Below are 12,765 nucleotides of genomic sequence, written 5' to 3' on the forward strand. Positions count from 1 at the left end.
GCCTTTTATCTTCAATCTGCCCCAGTACCAATGCAAAGAACTATTGAAGCTCCACATGTAATCTGGGATTTTCTTCCCAATTTTTTTTCCATTGAATTGAGTTGGGCCACTCACTTCAGTGCAAAATGTGCAAGCTGCCTTTGATTTCAATGTGCATGATTAAAGTGAACACATTAGCAATAGGGACAGTAAAGAGTTGCTGTATAATTAGAATAAAATCACTAATAAGACTTAAGGGAAAGAAAACAGAAACAACAGTAAATGTGCAGTTTTATTGAAGTTAAAGACAGGTGCAACTGGTTAGGCAGGTTTATATAGTTACACACTTACAAACTAAACGTGTAACACATCAGTAAAGCATGCTGGAAATTACACTTTCACAAATACACTAACCTGAACCAGCAATCCTATTCAATTCACTACTAGTAGAAAACAAATGCAGCAGTTCAAAGTATCTACATCAGGAAAAAAAACCCACAAGAATGTTTACAGAAAAAGGTGGAAAGCATACAAATACAGTCCTTCCTTCTCCAAAGAGCTTTTGGCTCTCAGTTGCACACAACTGCATTTACAAATGAATTTCCATGAACACACTGGCCATTTGAAAACATCTTTGGATGTTTGAAAAAAAAACACTCAATTTCCAAATGAAAGGGGGGGGGGGGGGGGAGGAATTAGTCTTCTGTTTCTTTGATCTCTTTACTCTTCCTCACTTCTTCCACCCGCTTTTCCTAAAAGAAAAAGAACAATTTGTAAGTAAACCAGTAATTGTTAGTTTTTTTTTTAAAACCTTGTTTTGTCAGTAGCAGTTCCGTCTGCCTTATTGCACTCCTGATTTAGGAAAAGAGATTGCTCTCCAATCGCTATGTCTACTCTTTGTCTCAAGGTCAATGGATATGCAGGGTAGGAATCTTCACCCCCCCCCCCCCCAAAGTAGAAAGATAGCCTGCCTATTATGGTTCTAGGTTCAGTCCTTTTGATAATATCAAATGCAGACAAGTTATCAGGACTTGATATAGTCTCAAAAAGTCCCAAAAGTTCTTAGCTTTCCAAAATGGAAATACACAGAACTGCACAAGGAGACAAATTGCAATTAGCTGTAACACTGTTTCAGTACTCATTTTAGCTTTTGTCATGAAGACCTAATGGTCTGTAAGTAATCACATTAAATGCATTTCTTAAGAGGTGGGAGGCATTCTGAAAATACTAAAGTACCAGTTCTACAAGGAGCCATTACCATTAAGAGACAAGCATTAGTTCTACCTTCTCTCTTAAACGCTCCAGTTTGGCCGCTAGTTGAGCTTCACGGTTCTCCTTATTAGCTTCCATCTTTGTGGTCAGTTTCTCTTCTGCCATTTTCTTGAAGTTGTTCTGTTCATCAATAGCTTTCTGAAGTACCTCCTTCTCATGTTCTCGTTTTTCAGCCAATTGTTTCAGCACCTCTGCTTCATGTGACTAAATAGCAAGTAATAAATTCAATTAAAGATTTGTAAATATTGCTAATCAAGCTAGTGTTTGGTGTTTAAATAGCCTGACACTAGCATAGACTACTCTTCCCCGTCAATTACTCTACATATTCCAGATTGCCAAGTTCCTTTCAAGGTTAAATTTCTGCAAGATCTAACATTTTAGAATTGATGTAGCCATATAAATACTGTGATTTATCTCAAAATAAAGTAACAGACTGCTCTGGCCCAACACACCCATCCTGTCTACTAACAACCATGCTGTCAATTAACCCACACATCTGGGAGGAAACTCGCTTGGCCACCTGCAGAACATACAGGCAACGGCAGGAATTGAACCCAGGTCACTGGTACGGTAAAGCAGCCTGTAAGAATACAAATAATTAGGGGCCTGGAAAACAAATGAGACAGATGCATTTAGGACAGTTGGTTGGAATGCAAAGACAGTTCACAGCTCCTAACTTGTCAAAAGCAACCTGCAGTCACGAGATGAGCCAACAGATCAGTGAAATCTGCAGGGGTTTGCAATCAGTGAAACCATGTGTACAATTTACTAGTCAGTAACAAAACAATGAAACAGGCCCTTCAGCCCAACTGACCAAGGTGCCCACCTGAGCTCATCCCACATGTCCATGTTTGGCTCATAACCCCCTAAACCTTTCCATTACTTATCCAAAATACTTGTGACTTATAATGGACTACAGCCAGACTGCATCCCACAGCAACAAATCCAGGTGTACAGTTGATTGGACATGTTCCAAACAAAAAGCAACTTTGTGGACATTTCAAATGGCTTTTGCAGCCTTTTTATTTTGCATTGTATCCTTATACAGATAAAATTGAAAGACCAACCCACTAGTAAAGGTTCCACGAAAGTCCAGTGTTTACTATCAGGTTAGCTAGTGCAAAGCCAAAACCATTTGGTGGGTGGGTTGGGGTTACGTATTGCAATACGATTACTGGTTACTTCCACAATTCAAAGGATGTGCACCAATGCACTGAACATTCAACAGGACCTCCAAGGCCAAGAATTAAGTTAGCCACACCCACTCAAAAAAACAAATGGGACACTAAGTAGCAGCAGGTAAGCGACGGTAAGGAACTAAAAAGGACATCACACGGCTTAACGTGCAGGAGAATTGGGCAATGATTGATAACTGCAGTTCCAATTGGGGTGCCAATGGAGAAAAGCTCAGTTCAAGGGAGATGATGTACCTCAAGATTAGGGATTAGCTTTGTCACACATGCATTGATGCAGCCAGTGAAATGTGTTGTTTGCACCAAATGGAATCAAGAATTGCACTGGGCAGCCTGCACGTGTCACACTTCTGGCACCAATATAGCATGCCCACAACTCACCAAGCCCATGTCTTTGAAACCCAGGAAGAAACTGGAGCACCCAGAGCAAATGCATGCAACTGCAGGGAGAATGCACCATCTCCTCGTTGGTGAGAATTACAGCTGGTGGTGTAAAGTTTGCACTGTTACATTACCCTGCCACCCAAGATTAGTCGACATTGTATTGCAGTAGGCAAAACAATAAGCTAAAATGTTTCAATTTTTCTTGTTGAAATTAAATCTGATCATAAGCTGTTTTTCAAGCATGTTATGATTAATACATGTTCATCTATACTAAAGATGTCCAACATATTTCTGTTATCTGCCTTTAATAGATTCCTGATTAGTTACATTTATTTAATTTAGGGGTAGTGGCAGTGCAGAATAGACCCTTCCAGCCCAAAGCCACACTACCCAACAACCCACCGATTTAACCCTAGCCTAATCACCAGACAATTTACAAATGACCAATTACCCTACCAACTGATGCATATTTGGAACATGGGAGAAAAACCAAAGCACATGGCAGAAAGCCACACACATGGGAAGAACATACAAACTTGTTTACAGAGGATGCTGGAATTGAACTCCGACATCCTGAACTGTATCAGCATCAGCTAACAGCTACGCTATCAGGGTGCTCTTTACTTTACATCAGGAACGCCTGAGGAATCAGACCACCCTGAAGCACAAGCACTCACGGGGAGAACTTTAATTTCTTACAGCTGATGATAAAATTGAACTCCACACTCGGAAGGCACCAAGTTGTAATATTGTCATGCTACCCCCTACACCACTCTGGCGCCCCGTAGCTGTCTGAATGTTAATCAATGATAGATGTTAGAAAGCTGAAGCTCGCAGAAAGACATTCAAATAGGTGAAACTAGATGGCAGTGTCATAAAACCACCATACTGCAAGTGCAAAACACTTGCCTTTATCTCAACATAAAAAGGTACTAGGAAATTCACTGATTTATTTTCCTATTATATATACTGGGTAGCTATGGAGGATTTTGGCCAACTGGGTTGGGTAAATACCTTCGGGAGACTATAGAATTACTCGTCTGTATTGCTCAGTGCCTAGACCAGCAGAGAATTGTGGTGCTGCCCTTAGCCTACTGCTGCTTACCACGAGGCTACGTGTTTTATTTACCCCTATGGCTTGCTTAGAACAATACCAAATATTGAAATTCTGAACAAACCAGAGGATGCATGTACTGATTGTAAGCAGAGTCATTGCTCCCCTGGAGGGACAGCTCTTCCATGTCACGTAAAGAGTCTCTTAAAGAATACCCAGGTCTGAGTCTTGTGTGGAAAAAGGAAATTCCCTAACAGTAGCGTACCTTTCGCCGGATCTCTGCAGCTTCATGTTTGCGTTGAATCTCTTCAAGTGAAAGGTCCTTCTTCTTGGGTGGAGAAAGAGGGAATTCTGGAATGGCTTCTGCTGCAGATGGGCTCAGGATCAATTCAAAAGCCTGGCCTGAAGAACGCTTGTCCAATTCTTTAACCTTGATATCTGAAAAACATTTTAATGTCCTCAAATTCCAACTTAGCATTAAAAATTCTGGATTTTACAGGACTGTGGTTACTACAGTTCCCTCCAAGATGTGCAGGTGTGCAGCCGGCATTTTCTTTCATGTGATGTTTCACCGCACAGTTTGCAGATTGTAAAAATTTCCTGCACAGCAATAGTTGTAAAAACTATAAAAGTTGAGAGGGAACTTCGGTGGTGGTGGTCAATGACAAATTAACTACCGTCCTACAGTTTTAGAACTGTCTGTAAATGTGTTGAGTTAATCAAAAAAAAAATCAGCATCTTTGTTTTCTGTTCATCAACATTACCAGCAAGCTTCTACATTATAACTGAGACTAGGGAAGGTTTCACAAAATACAAAAACCAGTTTATTCATATGAGCACAACAGGTACAGGTTTACAGGTATGCTCCCATGGACTTAAGGCCATCCTTCCCTCACACTTTACACCCCGCCCCCCACCAGTTGAAAGGCCATAGCTTTGTATACTTCTTACCAGATGATGCCGATGCCATTGCAGAACAAGTCACGACCAGCCGCTAACGTCAAAGAGTTTAAAGTTTTTTGATGATTGCAGCAAACCCTGTTTTAATTACAAGAAACCAAGTTCAGTTGTTAGGTGTTTCAGAATAGCATATGGTCCAAGTGACTACCTCAATGCAGGGTGTTTGCAAAGGCAAAGAAATGCCTGATGTAACACATTTGTCAGCATTTCAAATGTGGATTGCCAGTGATACATCAGAATAGATATCCACCTTTCAATCAGAAATACTCTGAGCAGTATTCTTTTGATAAGTCCACAGGCAAAGAAAACAACTGGTTTGGTTATCTGATGTCCAGTAATTGTTGCACTTTAATCATTTGTGACTGCCTATCGGAGTTCTTTGCTCAATGCAGTTAATTAGAACAGATAATTTGCCACTACTTTTGAAAGGCAAAAGAACCCAAGCACTAATCAAACACCAGTCAAGGGTGAAACTCCAACCAGACACAGTATGACTGCACCAAGTACTGACAGGGCAGGGGGGGGGGAGGGAGGGTGGAGAATATAATCGAACAATCTGAGGTAGATGAATACATTAAAATATATTTCTAGTCATCTAGGAAATAATTTTATGTGGAATTCGATCCAGAGGACAAGTAACTCCTTACTACATTGTTACAAACTGCAACCACTGGCTGAAAAAGAATTGAAGATGCTAAAAGTTCAAATAAATTGCAAAGCTATGAATAAAAGATTCAACCAAATGTAATAAAACAGCTTGACCTGGGGGGGGGGGGAAAAGAGAGAAGGAGAGAGAGACAGAGAGAGAAAATGAGAACCACAGTAGCATAGCAGTTCACTTGACACTAACAGCTTGGAGTGGAACTCGGGAGTTCAACCTCACATCCTCCAAGGAGTGCCTGTACATACTTGCCATGACCACGTGGGTTCTCCCCCCCAGATGCTCCCATTTCTTCCCACAGTCCAAAGATGTACTGGCCAGGTTAATCAGGGCAAATTGTTCAGCCACTAAGTTGGGGTTAAATTGGAGGTTGCTAGAAAGCATGACTCAAAGGCCAGAAGGGCCCAGTTCCCTACTCCATCTCTAATAAATAAATCCGGCAGGTTCAGGACAAAACTGAATGTCAGCTGTTGCAGAGAAAACACAGAAGTGATGACTCCTCCAGTCATCGAAATGGCTTTGTATCACCATGGCAGAGCTAGCCTCACGCCCTCACAGGAATCCTGTCCCAAGTCATTTCTCACAACCTTGGCAACTTAAACGTTTATTCTGCTCTTCAGCTTGAAGCATCAAGTGTTTCTTTCCACTATGGCTCATAAAACAATGTTGCTAGGCAAGAGAGTTTAAGACTGGAGGTGACTGAGTGTTCAGAGAATAGATTTCACTCACTCAAAGTGAGTGATAAGTTCATGGTCTATCCAGCTTGGGGGTTGTTCAGGAGATAGTGAATGCATAAGAAATAGACACCACAGGAAAGCCATGATATACCAAGGAGTGCCAATGCCGGAGACTGAGTCAGCGATTTCTACAATGATGCATTATTAATCTACAAGAGGAATACAATAATAGCTCCAGAAAAGCTTAGGGCCAAGTCCTAGTGGCTACCAAATGGCAGCAAACAAAAACCCAACAAACCTTTAATAAAAAGGGTTTCAACACTGATTTTTGAAAATAACCATTTTTTATTAAAATTCAACACACAAGATGAAAATTACTTTGCATCTGTGCACCTCACAGGAAATTCAGCCATGAAAAACCGGCCACACAAGGACTGCACCACAGCATGTGTTACATGCTCTGATCAAGAGGATTGATGGGGTTGTCAAGTTATTTCATAAAATAAGGCAGGACAAAAAAAAATGAGGGGTAAATTGGGTTAAAAGTTTGAGAAAATAAAGCAGCTGAAAACTAGCCATCAAGAGCATTAGCAGCAAATAAAAATTTCACCAATCATGAAGGGCAGTGCAAAATATTCAGAAGTGTTATAACTGGAATTAAAAGGACACTCAAAATGCAAACGTGATGGAGAGAAATCATGAAGAAAACTGACCAAATTAGCTAACTGAAAGAGATGGCACAAGTACAAATGACCCAATCAAAATCAGACTTAACATCACCGGTGTTAAGTGGTGAAATTTTGTTTTGTGGCAGCAGTACATAATAAAAACAATATACATACACAAAATATGCTAAATTAGTGCCAAAAAGGGAGAAAAATACTGTAGTGTTGTCTCTGCAGTTTGAATTCCCACTTTGTACATTCAAAAGTTGTCCCAGCCTATAGCCAACTAGCACTCACCCACACACCGTTTATTTTTAAACGAATCACAGGGGACTGACAAGATGCAATTTTCTTTCCCAGTTTAGGAAGGACGCAGTATTTATTATCCATGCTGGAAGCTTGAACTGCAAGTTTTAAAATAATGCAATAGTTTTTGGTCTGTAAAGATGCAGAAATGCCTGAAAATTTGCACCCCATAATTTCAGTAAAGAAATGCATCTTCGGCCTCCCCGTGGAATGGCACCTCTGCAGTTTATTACTCGGGACCATTCATTCAGCTTGACACCGAGCCTTCAGGGACAAAAATTACCCCGAAAGGACAATAGATTATACGGGTAGAGGATACCATTGCAAGCGCCTTCAGCAACAGAGCGCCACCTGAAGCCAGGAGCAAGTGGTGGAAACGGGTTGAGTCTGCCAGATTGGAAAAACATGTTTATTATTCTAATCTTTCAAATACAGTAGATATTATTCAGTTTCCAGGGTATCCAACAGGAATTGGTCAGATGGTTACGCCCAGTCAAAACATTTTCTAGAATTTTTAAAATCTCACCAGCTTTCTGATACGGCTCGGTATCTGTGAATAAAGCAGTAGGAAACACCCAATCTGAAATCTTGAATCTCTTTCAAAGGGAAGGATTTGAAAAAGCTTCAAAACCTTAATAGAAACAATAGTCCCAAATAATTTGCAAGCAAATTAAATTCACACGACAACCAGAGCAATTCAAGGGTTTGCGGTTGTGGGGGTCGGAAAGAAAAGGAAAATTGGGCGGCGGTGAGCTTGTGTCCGTTTTCCTCGGACGAATAATCTTCTTGATCTTGCAAAAAAAAATTGTGCAAAAGAATCCCATTTGCACAAATTCTATCATGCAGTGCTTGGCTTGCAGTTTTGTATTTGAACGTTTCATAAAAGCATCCTTTGTACAGAGGCTGAAAAAACCTATCTGGAAACGGTATTGCAGAACAAAGAGTTACTGTAGTTTTGATGGACAAAAGCACATTGGCACCAGAAATACATTGAGACTCGACATCCACAAATTCAAAAATCAAAGCTATTTACAATTATTCACTCAGGTGCAGATGATGCTACCAAAGAGGTTTAAGAATACATGTTTAGTGCAGTATTGCAAATGACACAATAATTCGACCCCCTCCCCTTCTCTATTGAAATGTCTAGCAAGAAAGCGCCACTCCCTTGTTCCATGAATACTGCACCTAAACAAGTAATCTTTCACAAGCATTGCTTCTCAGTGCATTCAAACAAATAACTGCTTCAATTGTTAGTTTGAATTAATGAGTCGCCCTTACACCTCATCTTAAAATACATCTGACAAACGACTCGCAATAATAAATCATATTTTACTGAACAGGGCGCCTTAGACATTCCAACAAAAGGTCACATACAGAATTGACAGATTTAAAATAAAATTCCAGGTTACTTCTACATATTTGATCAAAACTGCATTATTGCCTTGTGCACATCAAACAAACATTAATCCCAAATACTGACTGATCTGTTGCACCGGCGCCAAAAGTCACCAATAAACATTTAAAAATAAGGAAATTCAAGCATACTAAACCTGTTTTTTTTCTAGAGATTTATAACACTTTTTTCTCGATGGTGCATTGATTAAATTCGGTACATTCCCGCTTCCCTTACCCTCTCTTTAGCTTTTGTTTTGCTCCCGTTCCCTTTGTCTCCCGCGCTCCGCACAAACCTGCTCTCAACCCCCACCCGCCCCGTCAAATAAAAACCGCCAAAAAATCACCACGTGATGGCTCCTACGATCTCCCATTGGCCACGGCTTACCTTTCGTCCGCGTGCTGACAGGCGTTCCGTCGATTCGACTGGCCCTCTTCAACAAGCCCTGGCCAATCCAAGTGAAAGGCGGGTGTCTCGTATGCTAATTGTCTGGAAATTGAAGGTTGTGTTATGGTTGTGGGAGATTGACTGTCCTCGCCGCGATCCTATTGGCCACAAGCTCTCTGACGACACAATGGCTTGGTCGTCATATATTTGAATTATGGTTACTTAATGCAGACATGCTTATTCCTGTTGCATTGTTGGTCAATGCAAAATTGGAGTGGGCAGGGAGGGCTACAGGTCTGACCGTAAGGGAGCTGTTGCCAAGTAATACCGTTGTATGCATTCCACCACCTTCTCCTCTGGGTAGTCAAACAGGGCACCGACGTTCATTGTGTAGACTTATTCATAAAATGGTCACGTTGGCAAAATCACAATCAGATGTAATATCACCGGCATATGTCAAGAAATGTCTTTGCGGCACCAGTACAACACAATAGAAAAAAACTGAATTGCAGTAAATATATATATGTACACTTATATTTGTATGTGTATTTAAATAAATAACTAGTGCAAAATAGAAATAAAGTGGGGTGGTTTTCATGGGTTCAAAGTCCATTTCAGAAATCGGGTGACGGGGATGAAGCTGTTGCTGAAATGTTGAGTGTGTACCTTCAAGGTTCTGTACCTCCTCTCTGATGGTAGCTATGAGAACAAGGCATGACCACAGTGATGGGGGTCCTTTTTGAGGCATCCCTCCTTGAAGATGTGCTGGGATGGCTAGAACCCATGACAGAGCTGCCTGAGTTTACGACTTTCTGCAGCTAATTTCGATCCCCACCCTCCGCCCCCAATACCAGACGGTGATGCAGCCAGTTAGAATGCTCCCCACAGTACATCCATAGCAATCTGTGAGTATTTTAGGTGACATACCAAATCTCCGCAAAATCCTAATGAGATATAGCTGTTGTTCTTTTGTGTCTTCTTTGTAGCTGCATTGATATGTTGGGACCAGCTTAGATCCTCAGAGATATTGAAGAACATGTACTTCCAAATGCAATAGGATAACTACACCCAGGCCAACATGACCATATTTTCCAAATCAGATCCAGGGTGGGACACATTAAAATAGACAAGATGGACACAGCAGGATGTGTCCAGTAATGCAATTGTTTTTAGCAGTTTTTATTTTAACAGATGTCCTTGTACATTAAAATACAAGCAAATGCTTGAATTGTAGCATCATCCTGTGATGTACCTGATCTGACAAAATATAAACAAATAAAAAATACTCTAAGTGCCAATGTCACGGGTATATGACTCTATTTGCATATCATTTCAGCTTTGTTTGCCCTTCCTGTCCACAGCCACAATAAGGCCAAATATAAATTCGAAGAAGAGCATATCATTTCTTGCCCGGGTACTACTCCCCGTCACTACGTGAGGTTCCGCTGGGTGCTCCTTTTTCCTCCCATCTTCCGAAAACGTACGGGTAATCAGGCAGTGCAGGCTCATTAGGGCAGAAGGGCCTGTAACTGTGCTGTATCTCTAAATAAAATAAACTCTTTTCAGAATCAGCTTTAATATCACCGGCATCTGTTGTGAAAGTTGTTCCTTTGTAGCAGCAAGAAAACTATAAATTACAACTTTCTGCTGCTTTTTCCAGTCCTGTGCCGTGGCCCCTCCATACCAGGCAACGATGCAGCCAGTTAGAATGCTCTCCATGGTACATCTGTAGAAATTTGCGAATGTCTTTGATGACATATCCAGTGTACTCAAACTCCTAATGAAATGTAGCCGCTGTCAGGCCTCCTTTGTAAATGCTTCAATATGTCGGGCCCGGGATAGGTCTTCAGAGAGGGTGGCACCCAGGAGCTTGAAACTGCTCACACTTTTGTATGAGCTCTGAATTTTCCAAGTGTAAAACAAACTGCTGGAGGAGCTCAGTGGATCAAACAGCAGCTGTGGAGGCAGAGGAATTGCAGATGTTTTGATTTAAAATCCTGTATCAGGGTTGAGAGGGAAGATAGTTAGTATAAAGCACAAACGGGGATGGGTGAGATAGGTAATGAGTGCCTGGAGGAGGGGTGAAGCAATACAGGCAGGTAGGGCCAGGTGGGGGTAGCAGAGGATGAAGGTGGACATAGCTTCGAGAGCAGAGGTTCCCAACCTTTTTTATGCCATGGACCAGACCATTAAGCAAGGGGTCCATAGACCCCGGGTTGGGTCCTCCATTCTAGAGGGCAATAAGTGAAATACCAGTGTTGGAATCTGATAATTGAGGAAGTTAATAGTGGGAAATGTCATGGGAAAGATGGGAAAGGTGATCTGGTGGGTGAAATGTGTGGGTAGGGAGGGAACTAGGGTAGACTGGTGGCTGTAATTGGGTGTGTTGGCTGCCAGCTGAGGAAGGATTGTGACTACTTTTCAACAAGAGCCAGAAGACCACAGGGCCACTGACAGGTAGAAAATGTCGATAAAAATAAAGGTAAAGATTAGCTTGGTTGGTCACATGTACATCGAAACATACAGTGAAATGCATGTTTGCAGCCCTCATATGCTGAGGGCAGCGGGCAAGTGTGCCATTCTTACGCTGCCAACACAACATGCCCACAGCTTACTAACCCTAACTCCTATGTCTTTGGAATATGGAAGAAACCAGAGAACATAGACGTGTTCATGGGGAGAACGTACAAATGCTATACAGACAATTAAAATTGTGGTTATTTCTGGAAGCTGCTTTGCCCCAGAAACAGATATACCTGCTGACAATGACCTATCACTGCAATTAGCAGGAGATCTAAGAGATGTTTAGTCAAGCAACCCAATTGACTGACATCCTATCAAGCATCCTGAATGTTTACTCTCTTTACCTCAGTGTGTACTACCTACAAAGTGTACAGCTTTTACTTGTCTAGGCTAGCCCAGTAGCACTTCACAAACTTAGAACCTCTACCATCAAGGAGGACAAAGGCAGCAGGCATAAAGCAACACCATCAGCTGTCAGTCAGGGTGTCAAAGGTTACGGGGAGAAGGCAGGAGGATGGGGTTGGGAGGGATAATAAATCAGCCAAGATGGAAGGCTCTGGGAGTAAACCCAGAGAAAAAATCCATAGCTGGAGTCCCTAGGGCAGTTCAACGAGTTCAACACTGACTGGCAACTCCTGTGATGCCGATGGTGCCAAATGGTATCGATCTCTGTGCTTCCTTTGGGTTCATCAACTGCAGTGAGAGGGGAAGCTTGCTGCATGGGCGACAGCTTGCTCTCCATACCATACAACCCTGGCTCACGCATCAAGTAGACATCCAGGGCACAACATCCACGGTCAACCCCAATCAATGATGGAATAGCAGAGCAGACTTGAAGAGCCAAATGGCCAAATTCTGCTCCTTTGTCTTATGATCTTATAAGTTCTCCTTTAAGTCAAGCACGATCATAACATAGAAATACAATATATTATTGGTCTTTCTTCATCTCTGGGTCTAAACCCCAGAATCCCTAGGTAACAGCTCTGTGGGAGTACTTTCACCAGGACTGGTAGTGGTTCCTGAAGTGCCTTTGCATCACCTTCTCTTTAATGGGCAATAAAAATGCTGGTCTTGACAACAATATCCTGATCTCCACAATGAATATTAAAGGAAACTTTAAAAACTGCCCCCCCAGCTGATTTCTCACAGCCCTCATTTGAGATTTAATGTTCAGTCTTTTTGAGCACTTTGTACAATAGGCATTCCTCTAATGTTATGTCCCTTTTTTTCACATTTCATTTTTACACATGTCTGAGCCGGTATGTTCTTGTTAATTTCATTGTTTTGTTTTGAAAATTTTGAAAATAA

General features: G+C 41.6%; 1 protein-coding gene across 2 annotated transcripts; it reads right to left on the bottom strand.

Moving 5' to 3' along the window:
• Positions 1-258: 258 nt before the first annotated feature.
• On the bottom strand, positions 259-8,867 carry LOC140190537 (stathmin-like). Of its 2 annotated transcripts, none has more exons than XM_072247193.1 (5): positions 8,785-8,867; positions 4,834-4,920; positions 4,148-4,320; positions 1,264-1,455; positions 259-731 (listed from the first exon to the last, which is right to left on the bottom strand). In XM_072247193.1, the coding sequence occupies exons 2-5, from the start codon at positions 4,850-4,852 to the stop codon at positions 675-677; spliced, it is 441 nt and encodes a 146-aa protein (XP_072103294.1). In that variant the 5' UTR covers positions 4,853-4,920; positions 8,785-8,867; the 3' UTR covers positions 259-674. The 2 variants fall into 2 exon arrangements, with proteins under 2 accessions (XP_072103294.1, XP_072103295.1); XM_072247194.1 differs by having other exon boundaries at positions 8,705-8,796.
• Positions 8,868-12,765: the final 3,898 nt, after the last annotated feature.

Source organism: Mobula birostris, chromosome 30, assembly GCF_030028105.1.
Source record: "Mobula birostris isolate sMobBir1 chromosome 30, sMobBir1.hap1, whole genome shotgun sequence".
Lineage (NCBI taxonomy): Eukaryota > Metazoa > Chordata > Chondrichthyes > Myliobatiformes > Myliobatidae > Mobula > Mobula birostris.